Source organism: Ctenopharyngodon idella, chromosome 21 (genome assembly GCF_019924925.1).
Source record: "Ctenopharyngodon idella isolate HZGC_01 chromosome 21, HZGC01, whole genome shotgun sequence".
Taxonomy (NCBI): Eukaryota; Metazoa; Chordata; class Actinopteri; order Cypriniformes; family Xenocyprididae; genus Ctenopharyngodon; species Ctenopharyngodon idella.
In genome coordinates this window covers 20389363-20415865 of record NC_067240.1, presented here as the reverse complement: position 1 = coordinate 20415865, position 26503 = coordinate 20389363, and the positions used below count along the sequence as shown (strand labels likewise).

At 40.4% G+C, this 26503-nt stretch overlaps 3 protein-coding genes across 3 annotated transcripts in view; 2 read left to right on the top strand and 1 right to left on the bottom strand.

The window, feature by feature from the left end:
* Nucleotides 1-26503, bottom strand: part of slco2b1 (solute carrier organic anion transporter family, member 2B1) — a 207573-nt gene that overhangs the window by 95906 nt on the left and 85164 nt on the right. The window lies entirely within an intron of this gene.
* Nucleotides 1909-3440, top strand: LOC127503380 (olfactory receptor 13H1-like). Its single transcript, XM_051877074.1, has one exon. It carries the CDS (start codon nucleotides 1915-1917, stop codon nucleotides 2851-2853), a length of 939 nt encoding a protein of 312 aa, XP_051733034.1. The 5' UTR covers nucleotides 1909-1914; the 3' UTR covers nucleotides 2854-3440.
* On the top strand, nucleotides 24529-25458 carry LOC127503383 (olfactory receptor 52N2-like). The gene has a single exon (XM_051877078.1). It carries the CDS (start codon nucleotides 24535-24537, stop codon nucleotides 25456-25458), a length of 924 nt encoding a protein of 307 aa, XP_051733038.1. The 5' UTR covers nucleotides 24529-24534.

Here is a 26503-nt window from a genome sequence, read left to right as displayed (position 1 = left end):
CATATCCTCATTCTTTGTAATTTAATTAATATCTAGTTCAGTCATGAAACACCGGATGGTGCAGAATGATATACCCTTTGACATGAAATCTACTAGCAATCACATAATTTACTACACAGCACAAGCTGATTCTGTGGCCAATGAGATAGACCTTAGTCAGGGTAGCACCATATGCAATTTTTGATAGGAATGAAAATGAGGCTGTGAGGGATAGAAGTAACTGATGTTCAATGGTTTGTACTACCCAGATATCATGTAATCATTGAAACAATGTTGAGTCAGTGTTGATGTGTCAACACTATTTGCATTGAATTAACGTTACAAAGTAATGTTCCTTCAGTATCTCTTGCACCCTCAGTTAATGTTGAAGCAATGTTGAGATTTCAACCACAAATCAATGGTAATATTATCGATTCAACATTACAAAGTGATATTTTTATTGTTACTGTTGAAACAATGTTGAGATTTCATCAAAAAAAAAAAAAAAAAAAAAAAATCAATGATAATGTATGGAAGTAAATTAATAACAAACGTTTTTGAAATAAAAAGCTCGTTATTATTGCACGGTGGCCCCTGAGTCTGGGAGGAAGTGTTTTAATGCTAAAAACACTGCCATAATTTCTAGACAATTCATGTGCCATGTGAGATGATGGCCCCTCCACAGGCCTTGTGCTGAGCGTCCATCCAGGATCGCTTCCCAACCTGTGTGGGAAGCATCTGTCATTAGCACTAAGCAACGACAAGGAGCCCCCAACACTGGGCCTTGGGACAGGAATCAACGTTACTTCCACATGTCTAAGGCACGAAGGCATCACCGTGTGACCTTGATCATGCGAAATGGGTTGCCCCTTGGGGAAAACCCTTTGGTCCTGAGCCACCACTGCAAGGGCCTAATATATACAGCAGGCCAAAAGGTATCACGTTGGTTACATGGTTACATGGTTACATGCACAACTTGAGACGTTTTATTTGAAGTCACCATTGTGGAGATTAATGTTACTTCTTAAGCCAAATCTTGGCCCCATTGGAAGTTCACAGGTTTATTTTGCCATTTTTTGCATTCTACTTAAGTAGATTCAACATTAAAAAATCTGGTTGAATATCACTAAGTTGATTTAAAAAGGCTCGTCATCATAGTAAAGTACATATTTTCAAAAATACTAATTTTAAAATATTATAGCAAGAATCCATTTAGTAATGCTTAAAGTTTCTAGTATTTTTAGTCAAATCACTCTTTTCACTTAGTTTAGGATAAGATATCCATGTAGAGGTGTTGGTGATGCTGCTGGTGGAGGTAGCAGTGCACCAATCACAGCAAAGAGAGCTAAAATGTACTTTCTCATTTGGGCCATTTGGGATATGATGATAAGACTCAAGTTGTAGTTACACTAATAAAAAGGACAAACTGGCTAAATTTTACCAGACACACAGGTTGTGCTCTTAAACCTCAAGATAACAGAGTAACACTGAGTTAAGAGAGGGTGCAGTAGTTACATGCCTCTATATATAAAGTGACGTGACAACACCGTTTCTATCAATCAGTCATCTGCCTTAGTAAGTAAAGAATATTAGTAGTCATATCATCAATATGATATATTGATTATCAATATGATATACATTATTATAATATTAACAATATTAGCAACTTTCTCAATATCAAACTCATATTACACAATTGTATGGTCATCTTGAAAATAATAAGTAGTAATATTTCCGTAGGAAGAAATGGAATAAGAATGAAATAACTAAGAAAACTCTACTATCTGTAGTATCTTTTGAACATCAGTACATAATATGGTGACTCTCAGGAAGCTTAAATGATCTACTTCTAAAGCAATACTTTGAGATAATATGCTGTTAGTACAAATTACAAGTCTTATCAAATTATCTGTTTGTTTTCTGTTTAGGTCACAAATGGACAACCTGACTTTCAGATACAGTGTACTCTTACTGGAGGGACTGAAAGTCCCACCTCAGTCCAGCAAGCTCACGTTCATTTTTCTATTGATTGCTTTTGTCTTTACAATGGTGTCTAACATTGGGATTTTGATTCAGATCTCAGCAGAAAAAAGTTTACACCAGCCTATGCACATTCTTTTCTGTCACTTGCCAGTGAATGATGTAATGGGAGTAATTGTCCTTATGCCGCGTTTACTGAAGGACTTAATAACAGACCCCTCTGAGCGCTACATCACATATGTGGAGTGTGTTATCCAAGCTTTTTTTACACATTTATATGGAACAACATCCCATACTATTCTAATGATCATGGCCTTTGACAGATATGTGGCCATATGCAATCCACTGCGATACCCAACTATAATGAGCAATAAAATGATGATTAAACTGTCGGCAGGAGCTTGGGGTGCTGCAGTAGTGCTGGTGGGAATTCTGATCAGTCTCAGTGTGCGTCTGTCTCACTGCAGATCTGTGATTCAAAACCACTTTTGTGACAATGCTTCACTATTTAAACTGTCCTGTGAAAATACAGTTATTAATAATGTATATGGGTTAACTTTTACTGTGGTTTTACTCACCTCCTCACTGGGGTGGGTGTTATTGACATATATCAGAATAGCAATGGTATGTTTAAAAAGCAAAAACAAAGCAACCAACAGCAAAGCCATCAAAACGTGCTGCACTCACTTGGCTGTTTATGTAATCTTGATAGCCTGTGGATTCTCAGTTATTGTACTGCATCGTTTTCCTGAATACTCTGACAATAGGAAGTTTGCTAGTGTAATGTTTCATGTTATACCACCTGGATTGAATCCCATAATATATGGTTTGCAAGCCAAGGAAATAAGACAAAGAATGTTAAAACTCTGCAGAAAAAAAGTTTATTCTAACTGATTTCCATTTATTTACATATTCATGTAAGAAAGCAGTCACTGTGATGTGTAAACATTTTCTTTGAATGCAGATTTTAAATGTGAAATATACTTTAATATGTATTTTATAGAAGTTTCTTTCTAAACATTTTTTGTGTAATTATGTGACAAAGCAGTTAATAAGTCAAATGTATGTATCTGATAAATATAGGATAACAGTCAGTATAATTCATGGATATAGACTAAACACTCAATAAATACTAATAATTACAGTTAATTTGTTCTATTCAGCATTTCAAGTGCATGATCTAATTACTTTGAATTATACATTGTTACAGAGGATGTATTTAAAAAAAAAAAAAAAAAAAAAAAAGAGATGCATTCAGGTATATCACTTTTCTTCAGTGCATTGAAACACCAAACACCTTGGAATGCCAGTTAAGCGATGTTCACTTACAGTATCTCACAGAAGTGAGTACACTCCTCACATTTTTGTAAATATTTTATTATATCTTTTCATGTGACAACACTGAAGAAATGACACTTTGCTACAATGTAAAGTAGTGAGTGTACAGCTTGTATAAGAGTGTAAATTTGCTGTCCCCTCAAAATAACTCAACACACAGCCATTAATGTCTAAACCGCTGGCCACAAAAGTGAGTACACCCCTAAGTGAAAATGTCCAAATTGGGCCCAAAGTGTCAATATTTATGTGTGGCCACCATTATTTTCTAGCACTGCCTTAACCCTCTTGGGCATGGAGTTCACCAGAGCTTCACAGGTTGCCACTGGAGTCCTCTTCCACTCCTCCATGACGACATCACAGAGCTGGTGGATGTTAGAGACCTTGCGCTCCTCCACCTTCCATTTGAGGATGCCCCACAGATGCTCAATAGGGTTTAGGTCTGGAGACATGCTTGGCCAGTCCATCACCTTTACCCTCAGCTTCTTTAGCAAGGCAGTGGTCGTTATCATGTTGGAATACTGCCCTGTGGCCCAGTCTCTGAAGGGAGGGGATCATGCTCTGCTCATTCATGGTTCCCTCAATGAACTTGCTTGACTGTAGGCAAGACATACTTGTCTTTGTACTCCTCACCTGGTTGCCGCCACACACGCTTGAAACCATCTGAACCAAATAAGTTTATCTTGGTCTCATCAGACCACAGGACATGGTTCCAGTAATCCATGTCCTTAGTCTGCTTGTCTTCAGCAAACTGTTTGCGGGCTTTTTTGTTTGCGGGCTTTCTGAGCACGTGCACTCAACTTCTTTGGTTGACCATGGCGAGGCCTGTTCTGAGTGGAACCTGTCCTGTTAAACTGCTGTATGGTCTTGGCCACCATGCTGCAGCTCAGTTTCAGGGTCTTGGCAATCTTCTTATAGCCTACACCATCTTTATGTAGAGCAACATTTTTTTTTTTTCAGATCCTCAGAGAGTTCTTTGCCATGAGGTGCCATGTTGAACTTCCAGTGACCAGTATGAGAGAGTGAGAGCGATAACACCAAATTTAACAGACCTGCTCCCCATTCACACCTGAGACCTTGTAACACTAATAAGTCACATGACACCAGGGAGAGAAATTGGCTAATTAGGCCCAATTTGGACATTTTCACTTAGGGGTGTACTCACTTTTGTGGCCAGCGGTTTAGACATTAATGGCTGTGTGTTGAAATTTACACTGTTATACAAGCTGTACACTCACTACTTTGCATTGTAGCAAAGTGTAATTTCTTCAGTGTTGTCACATGAAAAGATATAATAAAATATTTACAACAATGTGAGGTGTGTACTCACTTCTTTGAGATACTGTATATCTTTGAACAGGATTTTTTCCAGGTATAACTGTGTACTCAAAATGTGCCTTTGACTCTCATTTATATTGTTAACTATATTCTAAATAAACTACAAAATAAACTACTTTGTTCTCACATTTTTTATTTCCCTATCACATACCTGACTGAAAGGCTCATTATGCGGCTCATTATGCGGGTCATTGTCTCCTCAGGTGTGAATCACAGAATTATTTAGTATTATCCATGCCTTCACGCATATATACTGTCTTTCTAAACAAAAAGTTTCTTACAAAATTTCAATCAATATATTATTATTGTGAATGAGTAGGCAGGATGATTTTTCATATCATGTTGAAGCAAAACTCTAGGCTACAACCTCAAAAACTCAGAAGTCTTGTGGACACATATTCAGTATGTGTTTTGTGGCCTTATTTCAGTGACTTAAATTTTTTATTTTTATTTATTTTTATATGTTTATAAGCAACTAAAAAAAGCACAAATGTCAGGGCATGTCAAAACTTCTCCAGGGCCCCAAAATACCCTCAGACGCCAGAGGGTTAAGATTATGTGATTAACAAAGACTGAAAAGGTTCAGCAGATCATCTGTTCCATCTTCTCATAGTACTCATTTCAATGAATGAACTTTTTGTCCTTGTAAGTGAAAAAGACTCCTCCCTACTTTAGGGCACAGCCACAGGCACGGCCACCAAGTAAAATAAGAAGTATGAAGCATGAAGGGTCATAATTGTAATCACACAACTGATAAACATGAATGAAAGCAATAAACACAAGATTAAAACATTATAGCATTTTGTAATTATAAAGGAGGTCTCTCATAATCCTGACCACCAACAGATACATTTCAACTTTGTACATAAAACATATTTAACCCCTCACAAGCTCCATTTAATGACGAGATTAACCAACCCAACCTGTACTCTATGATGTGGGAGTGTCCACCTGTTGCTCAGTTTTGGACTGAGGAAGCATCCAGATTGTCTGATCTGAGGGCTGTTTCATAAAAGACGCTAAGAAAAGCGAGGATTAAACTCCCAAACCTGACTTGAATGAACCTAACAAATGAGTTAGGGCTAAAGCGGTTTCATAAAAGCTAATTGACGTTCACGCAGTCCCGCTAATTTGATCCAGGTTTACCTAGTCAAGATAATGTGCACACTTTTCTTAAGCAGCCCTAGAGGTCGATCATGGATCAAATCGATCCACCATAGGAAACAGCATACATTTTGTGATATTTTATGCATTTGAGACATGGTGTTTTCCTCAGTGCATAACTTACTTTTCACAAGTTTATTCTCCATCTGTAAATGTTAGAAAGTCATGCAAATATTTCCATTTTGCTGCTAAACTTCACAGTGAACGAGCGCTGCTGCGCGCATGCGCGCTAAACAGGTGGGACGCAATAGAAGCGCAATAATTCTGACTAAAATATACATTTTGATAAAATATTTGATGTTGGACATTAAATGTGCCTACAAGTAAGTGTATTTTTATGATAGTAACTGTAAATGGACTATTGTAATGGGGTAAATCAATATACTTTAGGCCAACTACTGAGTTTAGATTCATCTTACCAATTAAAATGTAGTCTGTGCATATTTATTTTAATTTGTAATTTTGTGATTTTAATTTCTGCTCTACTAATAACCATAAAAGGTACTACAGCTGCCAAACAAAAACAGAGAGAAATGTATTAATATATTTTAAAACAATCTAATTAAATCTTGGGCACAAAACAATTAGCAAAAGAAAACCTGTAGATTACAAAGAAACACACACACACATTGATAAAATCAGCAAAACTATGGCTTGTATGCGCGTTCCCTTGAATGGCAGAAAGTTCCTCGATGCTATAATGCATGTTTTAAATTATCGAAGAAATCATAACTTTATTTGCTAAATGAGCGTAAGACTTTTTCTGACGATGGAACCTCAGATTAGCAGCGCATGCAAAAGGGTACCAGAATAAACTAACCTGATCTTGCGCGAAGAAACCCCCACTTTCAGCTTTAAATGCATAAGCCATTTTCTGATGACGGAATCCCAGCTTAAGCAGCATAAATTTACCTGTGTGACGAAGAAATCTCACTACAGTGTTTGTAATGGTGTTCTGGGCGATGCTCCTCAGTCATCGATTAAGGCCTTTTTACTATTCGTTACATCACTGTATTCATATTAATGCGCTGGACCGCTCATATGAAACACTCGCATCGAATTTGTGGTGTAAATTCTAGCTTAGCTACCTAGTAATTCACCATTGTCTGTGAAGTGATGTGCTGTTGTGATTTGTGAGTTATGTGTGGCCACACTGGAGTTCTCCATGCGGACTTGCAGCACGGTTAGAATTCTGCTCTATTCTGATTGTGTTGCAAGCTGGCATTGGTCTCCTGGCAACACATGACAACAGAGCGTGTTAGAGCAGACACCTCTAAAAGTCTGATAACAGCACCCGCGTCACAGACCGTTGTGCAAACAACAACCGCGTGTAGCCAAATCTAGCTCTCTAGCAACCCTACACATATACCCTACAAGTTAAAACCCTTTACCTCGACTAAAAGCTGCTAGCACCCTGCTAGCACCTAGACACGTGCGAGCGTGAAGTGTAACATTCAAACCAAAGGCTCTATAGACTTTGGGACCCTTTTTAGGAGGGATTTTGATTTGAACTGTTGATGGGGCACAAAGCTTTGTGAAGCTCCAAATCAAACGAATCAATTGCGTCACAAACGCTTCACTTTTTCGAACCGCTCAAAGCGCCCCTTGCGGGTCAGAACAGTAAGCGTAGTGAAGACTTAACTTAACGAAACATCTTTAATAAACCATTCACAAATGTTTTATTGAAGTTGTAATCAATTAAAGGTGATCAACGAATCATCTAATATCCTTAAACATGAGGTTTCTGTTAAGACACAGTATTTCAGTAAACTGTACAACTTGTTAATGAAAACTGGGCTATATCAGACAAACATGACAATACGTCTCTTCCCTTTATCAAATGCGTCATTTAAATGTGTTATACACATTTCATATACAAATCATGTACAGACATGGGTTCGTGGGACTTAGAGATGAACCATTGACATTTCAAATCATTTTGAAACAGCTATGACACATCATGAAGCCTCGTTTACTGAAATCACGTGACTTTAGAAGTTTGACACACGCTCCGAATCACTGATGCAAGACAAATGATTCACATGGGTTCCGTAGCTTCACAAGGCACGCCTCAAAGGCACCCATCTCTGGTTTAAACCATTTGCGTGTGTGTGCGTGTGGTGTCACTCACTTTGTTAAGTCTGAGTATCTCTATTCAGCCAAGTTGAATTTAGTTAAATTTGAAAATTTAATTAAATCAATTTTGTCTATTTACCTTTCCTTTTAGATTCCTAAATCTATAAGAAAATTCTAATTTCATTTTTATTTCGACTTTATTCCTCCTCTATGATTCCTCCTCTTTATTTTATTCCTCCTCTTTATTCCTCCTCTTTTGTTTAAGATGAGGCTTAAACAAAAGAAAGTGAATGAAATAAAATAAGACATTATTTTATTTCATTCACTTTCTTTTGTTTAAGCCTGAATATCTCTATTCAGCCAAGTTGGATTTAATTAAACTTAGCATTTAATTAAATCAACTTGGGTATTCACCTCCCCTTTAGGTTCCCTAGAGCTAAAAGGACCTTCTGCTTTTACCCTATTTATTTTGTTATTTCACCATCACCATCTTCCCTCTTTTTATAGGATTACAGTAGTTCTAGAAACTGTTGTTTCCTTAATGAGGTATAATGAGTTATAGGTTATTACTATCCTAATTCCTATCTCTTAGCTACCCCTCCTCACTTCTTAGTGCCGAGTACATGAAGTACGGCCACCATCCAATGCACTTTTGGCTCCGGAAAGGACTAGAAACTCTTCCCTTTGTTTCTTTTCCTTTTGACCTCAAGGCATTTGGTGTTTCTCTGTTAGCCTAGAGATTAGGTGATTACTTGAACAAGTGACACCTGCTTAACCATATCTCCTAGCAAAACTAAATAGGTAAAACCCTCTTTTCTTCCTTTCCCCTTTCTGATTTCATCTTATTGTTTTTTTTTGTTTTTTGTTTTTTTCTAACAGTTTGTTCTATTCGTTACCCTCATGGTGACAACCTATGGAAAAGAACCATCAGTATTCTGAGTATAGTTTAACGACATGTACCAGCCCAGTCATCAGTCAACACAGCTTACAGCTGTCAACAAAGATACTCAAACCTCTTAGATGTGACCAGCACTAAGTCTCATACCGGCTTCCCCCACTTCAGCTATTCACTCCCTACATGGCCCACATAGCTGTACGAACTTGCATTTGCCTGTGCCATCTCTCTCTCTCTCTCTCTCTCTCTCTCTCTCGTGTCCCCATAAGTGTGCCAGTTTGCCTAGGACATCCAGCCCTGCCATCCAGGACCCCCTGGAGACCCAGCAGAACAATGTGATGGACACCCTTCAACCAGAGAAAGGGACGGCGAGGTCGGCAGCACCAGCGGACACTTGACACCCGGCCTGAGCCTAACAGAGCAGAGCATCTGAGGGAGTTCACCAGTCTTCAGGAGGCTCTGACAGCTGTTGAACTTCGCCATTTAAAGAACGTAAAGAACTGTTTGAATTTAAAGAGACACTAAAGCTAAGGCCCTTGAAGGCCATCCGCATGCAGAGCTGAAATCCAAACACTGACTCAGCAATTCAGCAGCGTGGGAGACAAACTCGTTGTGGTCCGACAGTCCGGCAGTCCGACCAACTGCAAATGGACCACACGAGGAACATGCACCCTGATGGACTTCACAGCAGCAGCACAAGCTCCCCCCAGCCCTACACAAAAGGGGGGAGGGGCAAGAGCCTGCAGCCTAGAAGACCACAGCGCCCATGCCAACATATGACATTCCTTTTGCCCTAAGTCCCTGACTGGTGTGACCCACCAAGACAGGCTCTCTGTTCTGGATCACATCCAACTGGAATCACGACGATTTCTGACTTAACAGCCAGAAAACCTCCAATCAGACTATTAGCAGCTGAAACAGTCAGCATAAAGGATTTCTCAGACCCAGAAGTCTGAACACAGATTGAGTGCTGCCCTCGACACCAAGCAGGGCAGATCTGAAAGTCCCAAGGTTACTGCCACAGACGCAGACAAACCTGGAATGAATGGAGGACACCAACAGGACCTTTGCTTCCTACACCAGTTAGTCACCTTTTTAGGCAGCACAACCTGCCCTCACACAATGCCATTCATGTGACCTGACACAGAAGGCCTGTAACACACAAGGCCCCTCAGAAGGGGTTCTTAAGACCTCAGTGACCTTGAACTGCAAACACAGTGCCTTCCATATAGCTTCTACAAAGGTTCCTAGTCAGCATAGGGCATAAAGCTTTTAAAGTAGGTGAAAATGTGTGTTCGCAGAAAAGCAGGAGTCTGCATTAGTAAAATATGAATTTCACTGAGTGGAAGGGAACCTTGAATGAATGTGTAAGTCTCAAATGCTCATGACCATCCACAACGAGCTATTTTGAAACCTGCAGACATTTGATATACAGTGGGTATGGAAAGTATTCAGACCCCCTTAAATTTTTTACTCTTTGTTATATTGCAGCCATTTGCTAAAATCATTTAAGTTCATTTTTTTTCCTCATTAATGTACACACAGCACCCCATATTGACAGAAAAACAGAATTGTTGACATTTTTGCAGATTTATTAAAAAAGAAAAACTGAAATGTCACATGGTCCTAAGTATTCAGACCCTTTGCTCAGTATTTAGTAGAAGCACCCTTTTGATCTAATACAGCCATGAGTCTTTTTGGGTAAGATGCAACAAGTTTTTCACACCTGGATTTGGGGATCCTCTGCCATTCCTCCTTGCAGATCCTCTCCAGTTCTGTCAGGTTGGATGGTAAATGTTGGTGGACAGCCATTTTTAGGTCTCTCCAGAGATGCTCAATTGGGTTTAAGTCAGGGCTCTGGCTGGGCCATTCAAGAACAGTCACGGAGTTGTTGTGAAGCCACTCCTTCGTTATTTTAGCTGTGTGCTTAGGGTCATTGTCTTGTTGGAAGGTAAACCTTCGGCCGAGTCTGAGGTCCTGAGCACTCTGGAGAAGGTTTTCGTCCAGGATATCCCTGTACTTGGCCGCATTCATCTTTCCCTCGATTGCAACCAGTCGTCCTGTCCCTGCAGCTGAAAAACACCCCCACAGCATGATGCTGCCACCACCATGCTTCACTGTTGGGACTGTATTGGACAGGTGATGAGCAGTGCCTGGTTTTCTCCACACATACCGCTTAGAATTAAGGCCAAAAAGTTCTATCTTGGTCTCATCAGACCAGAGAATCTTATTTCTCACCATCTTGGAGTCCTCCATGCGGGCTTTCATGTGTCTTGCACTGAGGAGAGGCTTCCGTCGGGCCACTCTGCCATAAAGCCCCGACTGGTAGAGGGCTGCAGTGATGGTTGACTTTCTACAACTTTCTCCCATCTCCCAACTGCATCTCTGGAGCTCAGCCACAGTGATCTTTGGGTTCTTCTTTACCTGTCTCACCAAGGCTCTTCTCCCCCGATAGCTCAGTTTGGCCGGACGGCCAGCTCTAGGAAGGGTTCTGGTCGTCCCAAACGTCTTCCATTTAAGGATTATGGAGGCCACTGTGCTCTTAGGAACCTTAAGTGCAGCAGAAATTTTTTTGTAACCTTGGCCAGATCTGTGCCTTGCCACAATTCTGTCTCTGAGCTCTTCAGGCAGTTCCTTTGACCTCATGATTCTCATTTGCTCTGACATGCACTGTGAGCTGTAAGGTCTTATATAGACAGGTGTGTGGCTTTCCTAATCAAGTCCAATCAGTATAATCAAACACAGCTGGACTCAAATGAAGGTGTAGAACCATCTCAAGGATGATCAGAAGAAATGCACCTCAGTTAAATATATGAGTGTCACAGCAAAGGGTCTGAATACTTAGGACCATGTGATATTTCAGTTTTTCCTTTTTAATAAATCTGCAAAAATGTCAACAATTCTGTGTTTTTCTGTCAATATGGGGTGCTGTGTGTACATTAATGAGGGAAAAAAATGAACTTAAATGATTTTAGCAAATGGCTGCAATATAACAAAGAGTGAAAAATTTAAGGGGGTCTGAATACTTTCCGTACCCACTGTATATACACTGTTCGACTGGGCACTGCTGCACATTGATTTCCATGACAACGACTTGTCAAAGGAATTGCTAACTCCAGCTACGTCACTATGACACTAGATTGAGCTGGTTAAGCTAGCGCGGGTTAACTCCACTCGCTTAAACCACCGTCCAACTAAAAGTGTGTTTAATAATTGATAATTCCGACATGACATTTGACACAATGTTTGATTAGCATGTAGATCGGTGGTTGCTGGCTTGTTAGATGCAGATAAAACTATAGCTTGAATTGACACCTCTGCTGTAACAGAAAGAGTCTTAACACATCTTAACATGTGTCAAATGGTATCAGTGTAAAGTTAATCTGATTTTAGCGAAATTCCTAATTTTACCTAATTTCAGTATTAGAGCGTAAGTCTGTTTTGACGAAGGAATCTCAGCTCAGCAGCATGTAAACTGTACCAGAAGTGATTATTCTACTTTGGTTGAAGGAATACCAATTGCAGTATTGCTTAACCTGTTTCTGATGAAAAATCTCAGTACAGTGTTATATGAATGTAGATTTGGATGAAGGTTTCCTTTCTACAGAGCAAAAGGCCTTAGAAATTATAGTCAGAGGGACTCATTCATCTAAACTTTAGCTGCATCTACAAGCATAGCTACCTGGTGATCAATACAAGGTTTATTGGCCGATAGAAACATCAGTATTTATTCACAAGATGAGACTTCTGCGCGCTTAGACCAGTTTTGACTCGCGGCAAATCTGTGTAACTACTCTTTAAATTAGTCAAGAAGATGTTTCAAGTAGAGAGAAGAATTTTACATGAGTAAAATTTGCAAATGTCAAACCATACTTGCATCTTACTGAATTTAAGTTTGAATTATTGAAGTATAAGCGCCCCATTTTAACTCAATGCGTAACTCGTTTCAAATGTGCAGACATTCTTCATGAACTGTTGAATTGCTCTGACATGCACTGCTTCTCATGCTATCACTGGGCTATTTATGTTAGTCACTGAACCACATTCAAACAATTTAAGTTCAATTTATTAATTAAATTATTTTTAAAGCTGAACAATTCTAGATAAATTGAGACATTTAAAAAAAATGACTATGATTCAATAACTCACTTATGCCTATAGTGCACTGTAAATAATAACAATAACAACAAACATTGTACTTAAATTTTGTTAATCTGGGGGATATTCCAGAAAGTAGTTTATGCGACTTACCTGGGTAAGTTTCCTCAGAGTAAGCGGATAACCTCAACTTTCGGTTGCAGGATATGTAAGTTGCTCCAGGGTTAGTTTACTTCAGAGGTATTCAGCGCATACATGCTCTATTGATGAGGCTCCAGTGAGCATGACAGATTTTGCAAAATATTTCCAGACTGATGTACTGGATTTTCCCTGTTTTTTTTTTTTTGTTTTTTTGTTTTTTTTTCAACAGGACATTTTCTATATGTGACCCTAGACCACAAAGCCAGTCTTAAGGGTCAATTTTTTGAAATTGAGATTTATACATCATCTGAAAGCTGAATAACTAAGCTTTCCATTGATGTATGGATAGGACAATATTTGTTCGAGATACAACTATATGAAAATCCGGAATCTGAGTGTGCAAAAAAATCAAAATATTGAGAAAATCGCCTTTAAAGACCTGAAGGCATTTTTAGAGTTGTTTTTTTTTCCTGAGTGACAAACAAAAAAAGTAAAGACTCATAACTCCAAAACTCTAGCAAGGAGAGTCAAAAGGTATTGTTTGATAGAACACTTTTTAAATTTTTAGAAAATATAAATTACATTACAATTGTACTTTCTCATGCTGAGAAATTGCTGATAAAAACAAACAAATATATATAATTTTTTTATTATAATTTTACATTTCTTTCTTATTTGACACGCAATAATTCAGGAAGGAAATGAGATAGGAGGAAAATTCTTTTTTGATGAAGCTCTACTACATATGAGCTGCATCTGGATCAGATTTTGTGATGATAGCATAAAGCAATCAAAAGTTACAGCATTTGGAATCCTTTTTGTTTAGCCCTTGATGCCCCCTAATGGGCATTTTTAAAATTGTTCTTCCATAAGGAATATTTTGTGATCGACGCAAGGGATAATGTTGATTTTGAACTAATTTTAATTGTGAGAATCTGCTTTAAATAATGCTGTGCCATTTTCTACTATCTGTGTATGTTTCATGAAGTTATGTGTAAAAATGCCACTTGAAATCTACATATTTGTTTACAGTTATTGCCTGTATGCTGTATTTGTTGTAAACTCAATTTGTGCAGACTCATTAGAGGGTGAAAATAATGCAACAGGAGCATGTTGGAGGCATGATCTGAATGTGTAAAGTCTCTGATTTTGTTTGCAAAAATAATTATTGTGCTACCTATTTGGTTTCAGTTACTATTGGCTCTTAAAGCGAGACACGCAAACGGGAGTACTTTGCAACGCATATTACTTACAAAAATAAATTTTTGATATATTTATGGCAGAAAATTTACAAAATATCTTCATGGAACATGATCTTTATTTAATATCCTAATGTTTTTTGGCATAAAAAAATAATAATTCTGACCCATAAAATGTATTATTGGCTATTGCTACAAATATACCCGTGCAACTTACGGTTTTGTGGTCCAGGGTCTCATATAATGTCTTTCTAATAAAAATACATGTGTGATAAATCTCACCTTACAAGAAATGTGGAAAGAAATTAGCAAAATGGCTAAACATAAAAAAAAAATGTATACAGCCATATTATCTTTGCATGCACAGATGCTTTTTTAAGTTAAAATTCACATGAAACAAACAATATAATTGTCACATTTTAGCCTAAAGATGATGAAGATAGACAACAGGGTTCAAAAATGAAGCAAAGTTTATTAAACAAAGAAAACTTGTTTAATCCAAAATGGGTAACTTCAACGGAATTGTGTGCTTAGCACAAACAATACAGGACAAAGAGCTGAAAGAAATGAGGGACTTAAATGCACAATAATGAACCAAACTTCAAGCAGGTGTGCTAATTAATCAATAACCATAAAAAAAAACAAAGAGCAGGAAAATAAAAAAAAAAAAAAAAAAATAAAGAGGAAAACAATAAGCATACTAAAAGTCCTTGAAACTGGAACCAAAAAGACATCAAATTAAGAATACAGCATCCACGCACCATAACAGTTAAAATGAGGAAGGGAGGGTGTGGGCTCTGGAGGCAGACGAGGGGCAGACGAATGAAGAGGCTCCGGCAGAAGAAACCAGAGTGGTGATGATGGTGGGAGGAGCCAGGGAGGCGAGGATAGGAGGAGTAGCTGGGTGAGGACCAAGAACACAGCCAGGATGAAAGCCCATGGAGGAGTCAATGGAGGGAAAAGCCATGGTGGAGTATTGGCTAATGACACCAGGGGGACGACTGACAGAGATGGAGCCAATGGAAGAGGAGATCAGGGTGCAGATGGAGAGCTGATGGTATCGAACTACACCAATGGCTTTGGAGATCAAGGCTGAGCCACCACAACGAGCATCCGAGGTGTAGCCAGGGTAGCAGAGGACTGAGGTGGAGCCAGACAGAGCCACAGGGTTGGAGAGATGGAGCTCAGCACACTGCTCTTAAGTCTGTGGTGCAGGAAGGGTATGTCTGACCAAGGCAGAGCTGGAGAGATGAGGGAGCCCGGTGGAACCATAAGGATGATGTTCCATGGTGGAGCCGAGGGAGGGTGGAGCCAAGGTGGAGACGACAGGTCAACAGAGTGAGGTGAAATGATAAGCTCAGAAGCTGGAGGCGGAGCCAGTGGATCCTCTTGGTTGGGCGGAGCTGGAGACCAGAAGACATGAGGCAGATCCACACAACAGGTTTTGGTGGAAAAGTTGAGGGGCTGAAGGGTGTGATATAAAACTGTTTAATGTGTCAAGGTAATGTGTCCCATGTCCCGTATCCCTTGGTGGCATTCCCACGTTAGATTCACACCTGCAACCTGAATGGCCTGATCTTCGGCAAGTGAGAAATGAGGATCAAAAGGCCAAAAGGAGTTATAGAAAGTATTACAAAAGAAACATTACCGGAGATTCCACCTGGAACTTTGCAGTCAAGCTGGATGCTGAAAAAAGTTGCATAAGATCCGGCACTATTCTCAGAAAATGCGAGACAACACTTGTCTTACCTTATCCAATCTGAAACTGGAGTACTCCGACAATCATTTCACCGAAAAAGGGTGAAAACAAGGTCTGGACAAATTGTCACAACTCCACATAGATACAGGGATTTAGTGATAAAGGCTTTGTAATGAGAAAAAAAAAAAAGTTAATTAACTCACATAAAACTAATATAAATTAATTTAATTTAATTTTGTTATAGGTAATGTGTCCCTTATCCCTTAAGGCTTGGTTGTGTCAACTAGATCATTCCCTGTGAAGGCCTCATCGACACGACAGCCAATGGCACAGATCCTCAACAAACCGTCCCATACCGGCGTGATGAACCTCAACTAGATGAAACTAGAATAATAATACTTTGACTGTTGCGATCCCAATCTGACTTATGAAAGCTGCCTGAATCATATTGTCTTCGTTTTTCAAGACAAGCCGTGATCAAAATTAACGATAGAGATGTCTTTGTCAGCCAACATATCAGTCCCGCGTGTATGCAGCTCACAGTCACCAAATGTGTATGGGTGGATGATGTAAAACGTCGGACAACTTTTCATGCACGCATCCGTTTTTAACGCGCCCTGACTGTCGTACAGTCTGACATAAATGACAGCTGAGATTCACAGTGTGACATGAGGATCATGTTCCTACAGTCTGACAAGCAACAATCGTAAAGGACTATAATAAATCGCACAGTGTGCACCCGGCTTTAGGTGGCAATCGAGTGCTTGAAAATAGTACAGTAAAATTGCAGTGTTCAAGGAATTGAAGCCAGCCTGTTGGTGCTGTCTGAGCCATTTGCTCCTGTGTGCAGTCAAAAAGCTTTGATGTTAGTAAAGCTCAGATGTTAATGAAACCAAGTCGCTTTATTAAACATCACAAAGGGAACCAGTGGAGGTTGGGCTTACAGACTGTCTGAATCAGGATGTGGAGGCAAGCGAGGGGGTTTGGGTGGGATCAGAGTTGATGACACAGACTTGGTGCTGGGCAGAGCAAGTGGTAATGATAACACAGACGACTTAGAGTTGTGCGGGACCAGAGGCGACAATGAAGACACAGGAAACTTGATTCAGGGTGGGACCAGTGGGCACGGGAGATTCGGCAAAACATCCATAGCCAAATCTTCATAACATTTATAATCCACAAATGCCAGTGGTAACTCACCCTCAGCAGCAGGATCGTGGGCAGGGTTTTCCTCCATTCCGTAGAACTCCACTAAAAGTCCCACGGCGATACACGGTGGAAAATTAAACAAAGGAAATGATAAGCATACTAAAAGTCCTTGAAACTGAAACCAAAACACATCAAATTAAGAATAACTGTGACAATAATTCTTGTTCACAGTTATAAAAAAAACTGATTAAAGAATAAAAGATAAGATTAAAAAGTGATTGCACAAATGCCCCGTAAGTGTCCATGGTGACTCCTGAATGTGGTGCTTGGTTGAGAATGTCTTTGTGTGGTCACTGTTAACTCTGAGTTTCATACTCTGGATTGACTGAACTTACCTCAGACTGCGATTTTGGAACCTGTATACCTTGAGTAAACAATGTTTGGATTAATCAACTGAGAGTAAAGGGTTGCCTACATGTGACAGTAACGGGTGTAAAAAGTACTCAAGAATAATACTTAAGTGAAAGTACAGAAGTAAAGAAATTTTTTCTTAATTAAAGTACAAGTATCTGGCCAAAAACATACTTGAGTAAAAGTAAAAAAATACAACTTTAAATTCTACTTAATTATTTTAAAAAAAGTGAAGAGATACTTGTTTGATCATTTTGAATCATCTTTTCAATGCAAAGTGAATTAACTGCATAAAATGGTTTGTCAGACAGACATACATAGAAAGATCTTGTTGAAAGAGAAAGACAAAACAATGACGCAGAGGTCAAAAACATCTTTCTAGTGCATGCAACAACAATTAAAAAGCACTTTCTAAGTGAGCGGCCCTTAAACAATGAGATGCAATGAAGAGGCCAGAAACATATTTCAGACAGAATACAAGACTCAACACATATTCGGACTGGGTAACCTTACCGTGGAAGAATAGGCATATGGGATCACCGCAGGGATCACTACATATGGACACCCAGCCTAACACAGGTTCCACAATGCATGCAAGTGTAGGCTAGGCATCAGACGCACGTATCCGGCCCAGCAGGCGGGAGTAGCATTGCAAGCTGACACTTAGAATGGGTCCTTCGTGCTACTGGGCACTGATGATGAATACACAGGAAGATACTTGCTCTACACAAAGGCTATAGAACCTAGCGAACATGTTAGGTGTCGCCCAGCCCACAGCTCTACAAATATCTGTCAGCGAGGTGCCTTGAGCCAGCGCCCAGGTGGAAGCAACACTTCTAGTTGAGTGCGCTCTTAACCCGAACGGGCAAGGCACGTCTTGGAATTGGTACGCCAAGACAATAGCATCCACTATCCAGTGGGCTAGCCTCTGCTTGGACACAGCCTTTTCCTTCTGCTGGCCTCCGTAACAGACAAAGAGCTGGTTTGAGGTCCTGAAGCTTTGCGATCTGTCCACATACAGCCGCAGTGCGCGGACAGGACAGAGAAAAGCTAGGGCTGGGTCTGCCTCCTCTGAGGGCAGCGCTTGCAGGCTGCTCACTACCTGGTCCCTGAAGGGAGTGGTAGGAGCCTTGGGCACATATCCAGGCCAGGGTCTCAGGACAACATGAGAGTTGGCCGGCCCGAATTCTAGGCATGATTTGTAGACCGAAAATGCAGGTCCCCTACCCTCTTGATGGAAGCCAATGCAGACAGGAGAACTGTCTTTAGTGACAGAACTCAGCTGACAGCAAAGGTTCAATAGGAGGTCTCTGCAGTGCCGTGAGATGCCAGAGTCCGGTCCCAAGAGGGTACTGAGGTAGGACGAGGAGGGTTCAACCTCCTCGCCCCTCTAAGGAACCTGATGACCAGGTCATGCTTACCAAGAGACTTACCATCAACTGCATCATGATGTGCGGCAATTGCGGCAACATACACTTTCAGGGTGGAGGGAGACAGCCTTCACTCCAACCTGTCTTGCAGGAAGGAAAGCACGACTCTGACCGGACATCTTCAGGGGTCTTCCCGGTGGGAAGAACACCATTCAACGAACAGGTTCCACTTCAAAGCATAGAGGTGCCTCATAGAGGGGGCTCTGGCGGAAGTGATGGTGTCTACCACTGACTGGGGTAGGTCACCTAGAACCTCCGCGTCCCATCCAGGGACCAGACATGAAGTTTCCAGAGGGTGCCATAGGGTGCCCCATCTCTGAAAAAGCAGGTCCTTCCTCAGAGGAATGAGCCAAGGCAGGGACTGTCGCGAGGAGCGTAAGTTCCGAGAACCAAGCCCGGTTGGGTCAATATGGTGCAAATAACAAGACCTGCTCCTCATCCTCCCTGACTTTGCACAGTGTCTGTGCGAGAAGGCTTACTGTGGGGAACGCATATTTGCGAAGGCCCTGGGGCCAGCTGTGTGCCAGTGCATTCGTGCCGAGGGTGCCCTCGGTCAGGGAATAAAACAACTGGCAATGGGTCGAGTCTGGAGAGGCAAACAGGTCTACCTGTGCGGCTCCAAAGAGGTCTCAAAACAGCTGGACCACCTGGCAATGGAGTCGCCACTCTCCCGGAAGCACAGGCTGTTGTGAGAGCTCGTTGGCTGCACGATTGAGCACGCCAGGGATGTGAATGGCCCGAAATGACCTCAGATGCTTCTGACTCTAGAGGAGAAGATGGCGGGCGAGTTGCCACATGCGGCGGGAGCGTAGACCACCCTGGCGGTTGATGCATGCAATGGTTGCAGTATTATCCGTATGGACCAGCACATGCTTCCCATGTAGCAGCCCTTTGAGGCGGCCCAGCACAAGACGTACTGCTAGCAACTCGAGGCAGTTGATGTACCAATGCAGTTTAGGCCCCATCCACAGACCCGACACTGCATGCCCGTTGTACGTGGCCCCCCAGCCTGTGGCAGAGGCATCCATGAATACCACAGCAATACTCACAGACAGAGTTTGCTCTTTTCCCTGTTGACCCGAAGTCCCAGCAGACTGAGGTGATGGAGCACCATGTCCCTGTGTTTGCACAACTGGTCCTGAGACTGTGCAAGTATCAGCCAGTCGTTGAGATAGTTGAGAATGCGAACACCACATTCTCAGAGTGGAACAATGGCTGCCTCCGTGACCTTCGTAAAGACACGAGGAGACAGGGACAGCCCGAAGGGTAGGACCTTGTACTGATATGCCCGACCCTTGAATGCAAACCGTAGGAATGGCCTGTGTCGAGGAAGAATCGAGACATGAAAGTATGCGTCCTTCAGGTCGATCGCTGCAGACCAATTTCGGGGACGGATGCACTCAAAAATGTGTTTCTGCGTTAATTTGAATGGGAGCTTGTGCAGGGCCTGGTTCAAGGTTTGCAGGTCCAAGATTGGCCATAACCCACCTCTTTTCTTGGGTACAATGAAGTAGGGGCTGTAGGGACTCGCCTTGGGAGGCACTGAGGTGGCCTGAAGTGGAGTCTGCGTGCGCTGCGCAACACTTACCTGGTTCCAGGGTGGGGCAGAGGGTGTGTGAGAAGGCCTGGTGGTGTCCTTGAACTACACGCTGCTGCCTGCTGGTGAAGAGCGAGGGAAAATGGAGTGGCAAGGTGTTTGTAACACGTCAAACACTGCCAACTGCGCCCTCTTGTGACCAAGAGATAGAAGAAACTGCTCTATTTTTTTTTTTTAAATGGTACAAAAAAAAAAAAAAAAAAGGAAACAAAAAAGATTCTCCACCCGGCCTTCCTCCAAGGGAGGGAGTGGTGCGGACACTATCTCCCTGGACGGGTTGGGCTTCCCCCTTGCGGCCGGCCACCTGCCGTCTAGGTGTAGGCTGCTGCTTAGGTAGAGCAGGGGCGGAGGCAGCCGCGGGGGGCGCCCTCGGTGACGAGCAGGTGGAGGCGCTGCGGCCGACAACTGGGTGGAGGCAGCTGCTGGTCCTCGGGGCAGGATGTGCTTAATCGCCTCCATCTGCTTCTATGCTGCTGAAAACTGCTGGCCCTTTTGGAAGCTCCACTGGTTGCAGTGTCATGGAGGAGTGAGGAGGTTTACTCGGCAGGGTTTTCCTCACTTTAATCCTCAGGTCACCTAGGTTATTAACCGATCTAGGCTTCTTCTGAACTGACCCAGAAGAAGAACTACATCAGGGAATATATGAAGGGGCTCCGATCCTTTCCAGATACTGGAGTCTCAACCTTAACACTGAGATGGTCATGTTCCCGCATTGAGAACATGTACCATCCATGAGTGCCACCTCATGTTTGGGCCTCGCACACGCTGTGAGGCAGTAATCATGACCATCACCGGGGGCCAGGTAACGACCACATCCAGTAGCACATGGTCTGAATGACATCTTGAAAAAGATGCAGGCTCAGACCGTGTGTGCTCTTTTAGGAATTTGCCCTCTCTGGTGTTGAAACACACAGGGAAGTGGCCACGGTTACACAAACTGTACAATAGTGCAAGCCTGTTGTGGGCACTCACACACTCGTTGAAGACGCAACTCTCAGCTGTATAAACAGCAATCTCATTGAAGGTGCCCTCTCCCGCGAGCTGTGAGAACAGCTGTTTTTGCTCTCCTGTAAGATCGCGACCAACACTGTCAGCGCCGTCACACCCGCACCAGACACGCAGAGGCTCCTTCCTAAAAGAACAGCTCATCTTCCACCACTCTTCAAGAAAACACACAAGCAGGAACAGCACGTGTTCGGCTCTGAAGCGAAAAGCAAATATGCAACGCACCTGCTGCTCATTAAATACTCGCGCAGCAGTGCAGAGCAGCTGTTGCAATTATTGCATGTCAATATGCATTGGCTCATTTTTCTTACACTCGATGTAGCTTGGTCTCCCAAAGCGATCCCCAATTCTGAAAGGGAACTCTATAGGTATATAACTCTATACCTGAATTCTACTTCAGGGGGTCTGTTGAACATGACAGAAATTGAGTGTGTAACCCTAAACAGTCATCTAAGGAACATTAATTACTCCTATGATTGGAGGTAGAAGTGATCATTCACTTAACCCAGAGTTCTTCAGTGTGCCAGAGAGAGTGGTCCAAAAGGGTCACTTCACTATAATTCTTTACACACAAACATACACTAATGTACTCACATATTTGAGAGACTTGGGTACTCTGTTTTCATGAATACATAATCTGGGTTTGAGCAACCTCAAACACAAAAGAGAAGAAAGCATTTGTGTTGCCTAAATTGCACAGTTTACTAACAAAAGAGTAAATTTACTAAAAAACCTGCAATTTGACATACTAGGTATCAAGCAGAAATCTGCCTGAAAAATAAATAAATAAAAAATAAATATGCATGTATTACTAGCACAGATATAAACAATTTATGTTAGGCTAAACTGGGAACCACAGTGACTCAACTGTCTTAAAGTGTTGTTCAGGAAGCCTATACCCAGTGCTAAACCTTAAAACTTACTTAAAATATAATGTTTTCTCCAATCACAAAAAAAAAAAAAAAATAGTTTGTGAAACTGTGAAAATCTTCTTCTTCTGTCTCTCTTCTTCTTATTCATCTGTATTTTGCAACCAACTTTCCTCAATTTGCAATGTGTGCTGCACCCAGCCAAATGTCAAAATAAATGCTCCTTTCAACAAAAGGTGAAATAAAATGTTGACACCCCTCTAGTCACTGGCATCAAGCACACGTTTGAGCTTTCGTTTGCCATTTAATGTGCGTAAGATGGATAAAAATAATCTTCAAAAATGTAACAAACACTTTTCAAGTCAAAATAAAATTGTAAGGAGTAAAAAGTACAGATTTTTCTTCAGAAATGTAAGTAAATAAAAGTACAAGTATTCGGTTTATGCTGCCTTCACATACTCTCGGAATTATCGTAAATACGAGTTTCCTAGTTAAAAATTACACATGAATGCCCTCCCATTTCGAAACTTGAATGCGATGAGCTCATAATCAAGACTTCAGAAGTGGGAATTATCAAATTTTTGATAGCACATGAAGGCAGCATTAAATTGTATTTGAGTAAAGTACAAATAACCCAAAATAATATTTAAGTACAATAAAGGGTTAGTTCACCCAAAAATTAAAATTCTGTCATTAATTACCCTCATGTCGTTCCAAACCCATAAGACCTTCATTCATCTTTGGAACACAAATTAACATATTTTTGATGAAATTCAAGCTTTCTGGCCTCCGATAGACTGCAACAAAATTACCAATTTTAAGGCCCAGAAACGTAGTAAAGACATTGTTAAAATAGTTCATGTGACTACAGTGGTTCAGACTTAATGTTATGAAGCGAAGAGAATACTTTCGTATGCAAAAATCAAACTAAAATGATGATTTTTTTTCAACACTTTCTTCTCTTCCATGTCAGTCTCCTACACTGATCATGTAGTAAACACAGTGCAGCGCTTCCGGGTTCTACGTCAGAATGCCAGTTCATTATTGGCCAGCTCCTGCATTAGCATCACACGCATGCGTCGTGGTGCTCATGTGAATAGTGTCGGCCAATACTGAGCCAGCATTCTGATGTAGAGCCCAGAAGCGCTGCACTGTACACATTAGTTTTGTTTGTTTGTTGCACACAGAAAGTATTCTCTCGCTTCATAACATTAAGGTTGAACTACTGTAGTCACATGGACTATTTTAACAATGTCTTTACTGGACCTTGAAAGTGATAATTGTGTTGCAGTCTATTGGAGGCCAGAAAGCTCAGATTTTATCAAAAATATCTTAATTTGTGTTCCAAAGATGAACGAAGGTCTTTCAGATTTTGAATGACAAAAGGGTGAGTAATTAATAACAGAATTTTCATTTTTGGGTGAAATAACCCAAATCAGGTAAAATCACTTAAATATTTTACATCCCTGGATGGTAAGTTTACCTTGCTTTCTGGAATACCTCCCAGAAAATAACCTGCGGACACACTATTAGAATAAGTTAAATAAGACAAAATCATTATACAATTGTGCCACAAATTTAGAAAGCAAAAAGTTTTATTTGGTCTGAGCATTTAATTAACAAACCTTTTTTCACATTTGGTTTGTAAGGCTAATCAGCCTAATCAGCAGTCTACCAATCACAGCAAAAAGAGCTATACATTTATTTCTCTTGGGGTATGATGACAAATCTGAAGTTGTCAAAACATATAAACTCAGAAACAAGCTTGGTGTTCTTCTGAATGCCATGATAACCAAGTAACACAGAGTAGGAGAGGGTGCAACTGTTGAGAGTGCATTTATGAATTGACGCGCCAGCTTATATACCAGCATATACCAGTCATCTACTTTGGTAAGCAAGAATATTCCCTTAGTAAATGCATTTTGTATTTTTAGACATCACAATTTCACAGTGATCAATATTTCTTGGGATCAGAGTAGTACGGATGAGAAAACAAGATCAGATGGCTTCGGAAAAGTATTAACATTTCCAAAGAAGTGATGAAGAAAGGATTCTTTTTGAAAAACACTCTGAGGAAATGTTTACAGTACACTTAAAGTATGTAGCAATATTTTGAGATAATATTCCTGTCATTACTCTGTGTATCTCTACCTTTTGTTTAGGTCACAGATGGACAACCTGACATTTAGATACAGCGTACTCTTAGTGGAAGGACTGAATGTTACACATCAGTACAGCTATCTTGCATTTTTCATCATTTTGATGGCTTACATATTTATAATCATATCTAACCTTTGGATTTTGATACAAATCTCAGCGGAAAAAGGTTTACACCAGCCCATGTACATGGTTTATTGCAACTTGCCACTAAAAGATGTTATAGGAACAACTGTTATTGTGCCACGTTTGCTGAGGGATTTTTTAGCAGACCCCTCTGAGCGCTACATCACATATGTGGAGTGTGTTATCCAAGCTTTTTTTGTACATGTGAATGGAACAACATCTCATACTATTCTAATGATCATGGCCTTTGACAGATATGTTGCCATATGCAATCCATTGCGATACTCAAATATAATGAGCAATAATATGGTGGTAAAACTGTCGGCAGGAGCCTGGGGTGCTGCAGTAGTGCTGGTGGGAATTCTGATCGGCCTCAGTGTGCGTCTCTCTCACTGCAGGTCTGTGATTCAAAACCACATGTGTGACAATGCTTCGCTATTTAAACTGTCCTGCGAAAACACAATGATTAATAATGTATATGGATTAACTTTTACTGTGGTTTTACTTGTCTCTTCAATGGGGAGTGTTGTATTAACTTATCTCAGAATTGTAATTATCTGCTTAACCGGCAAGAACAAAGCAACAAACAAAAAAGCCATAAAAACCTGCTGTACTCACTTGACAATTTACTCAATCATGCTGGTCTCTGGATTTGTTTCAATTTTTCTCCATCGTGTTTCTGAATACTCTGACAATAGAAGAATAGCAAGTATAGTTTTTAATGTTGTACCACCAGGATTGAATCCTGTAATATATGGCTTACAAGTCAAGGAAATAAGACAAAAGGTTTTTAAGTTTTTAAAAAAATAAAGTTAATATTATGTGATTTTTGTTTATAAACAAAGTTACTGCAAATGATGTAGAGATTTTTGCTGCAACTGATGACTTTTAAAAGTAAAATATAATTGGCAACATTAAGCATTTCTTATGTGTATCAGCATGTGTGAAATTAAAAAGCCCTTAAGTGTGTCCTAACTGAATATAAATAATATAAAGCAAATGACTTAGAAGGAAATAGAAACTTGCTTATACTGTATACATTTTTTTATAATTTAGGTCATAGGTATTCCCTTGCACCACTAAGTTTACAGTGTCTCAATGAAAAGAGTGTGAGGGAAATTACCAAAGAAAGCACATGTAAAGCAGATAAAAACAACAAAAAGCAGTAACAAAAAGAAAAACACAAATGCAGATTAAGCTTTTCTATCTCTACTGTGCACAAGCATGGGGATCCAGATAGCTTGATCTACTAGAAACGGAAGAGTAGGGAAATGTAACGTGAACGTTTTTTTTTTTTTTTTTTTTTCTCTTACTGGTGAGAGAAATCCTGCAACAAACAGTCATGGAGTTCAGCTTCTACTCCACATTGCTCACTACTAATGAATGTATTAATTTATAAAATAATTACTTTAATGTCAAACAGATTTGCAGCTAATAATGTATTTTAAATGGGAAAAATATGTCAGTCTATATTTCTCTTTCATTATGAAACATTAATTTTGAGAACAGTCTAAAACATTACAGCCACATGTGGTATCAGCTAGCAGCTTTGTGATAAATAGTATAACCATGAAATACTGTATGTGTAATACAGACAAACGTTTTTATTTTATTTTTAATAATACAAGATTGTTTTGTTTGTTTAGTTTAGTTTGTTTAGTTGTTTGTCTAATTCTCTTAGCAGACCTTACAAAAACTTCTGAACTGGAATTTAAATGTGGAATTTTGAAATAAACTATTTAACACAAGCTTTTCAGTCAGTTTTGACCAGTTTCTTTGTTTTTTTTTCATAAACTAAATGAGGTCATGTTCTTTATTTATTCATTACCCACAACCCATTGCGCCTTGGACGGGG

What these genes read in the sequence shown, in the direction of transcription:
- LOC127503380 (XM_051877074.1), top strand. Translation starts at nt 1,915, where the DNA reads ATGGACAACCTGACTTTCAGATACAGTGTACTCTTACTGGAGGGACTG.
- LOC127503383 (XM_051877078.1), top strand. Translation starts at nt 24,535, where the DNA reads ATGGACAACCTGACATTTAGATACAGCGTACTCTTAGTGGAAGGACTG.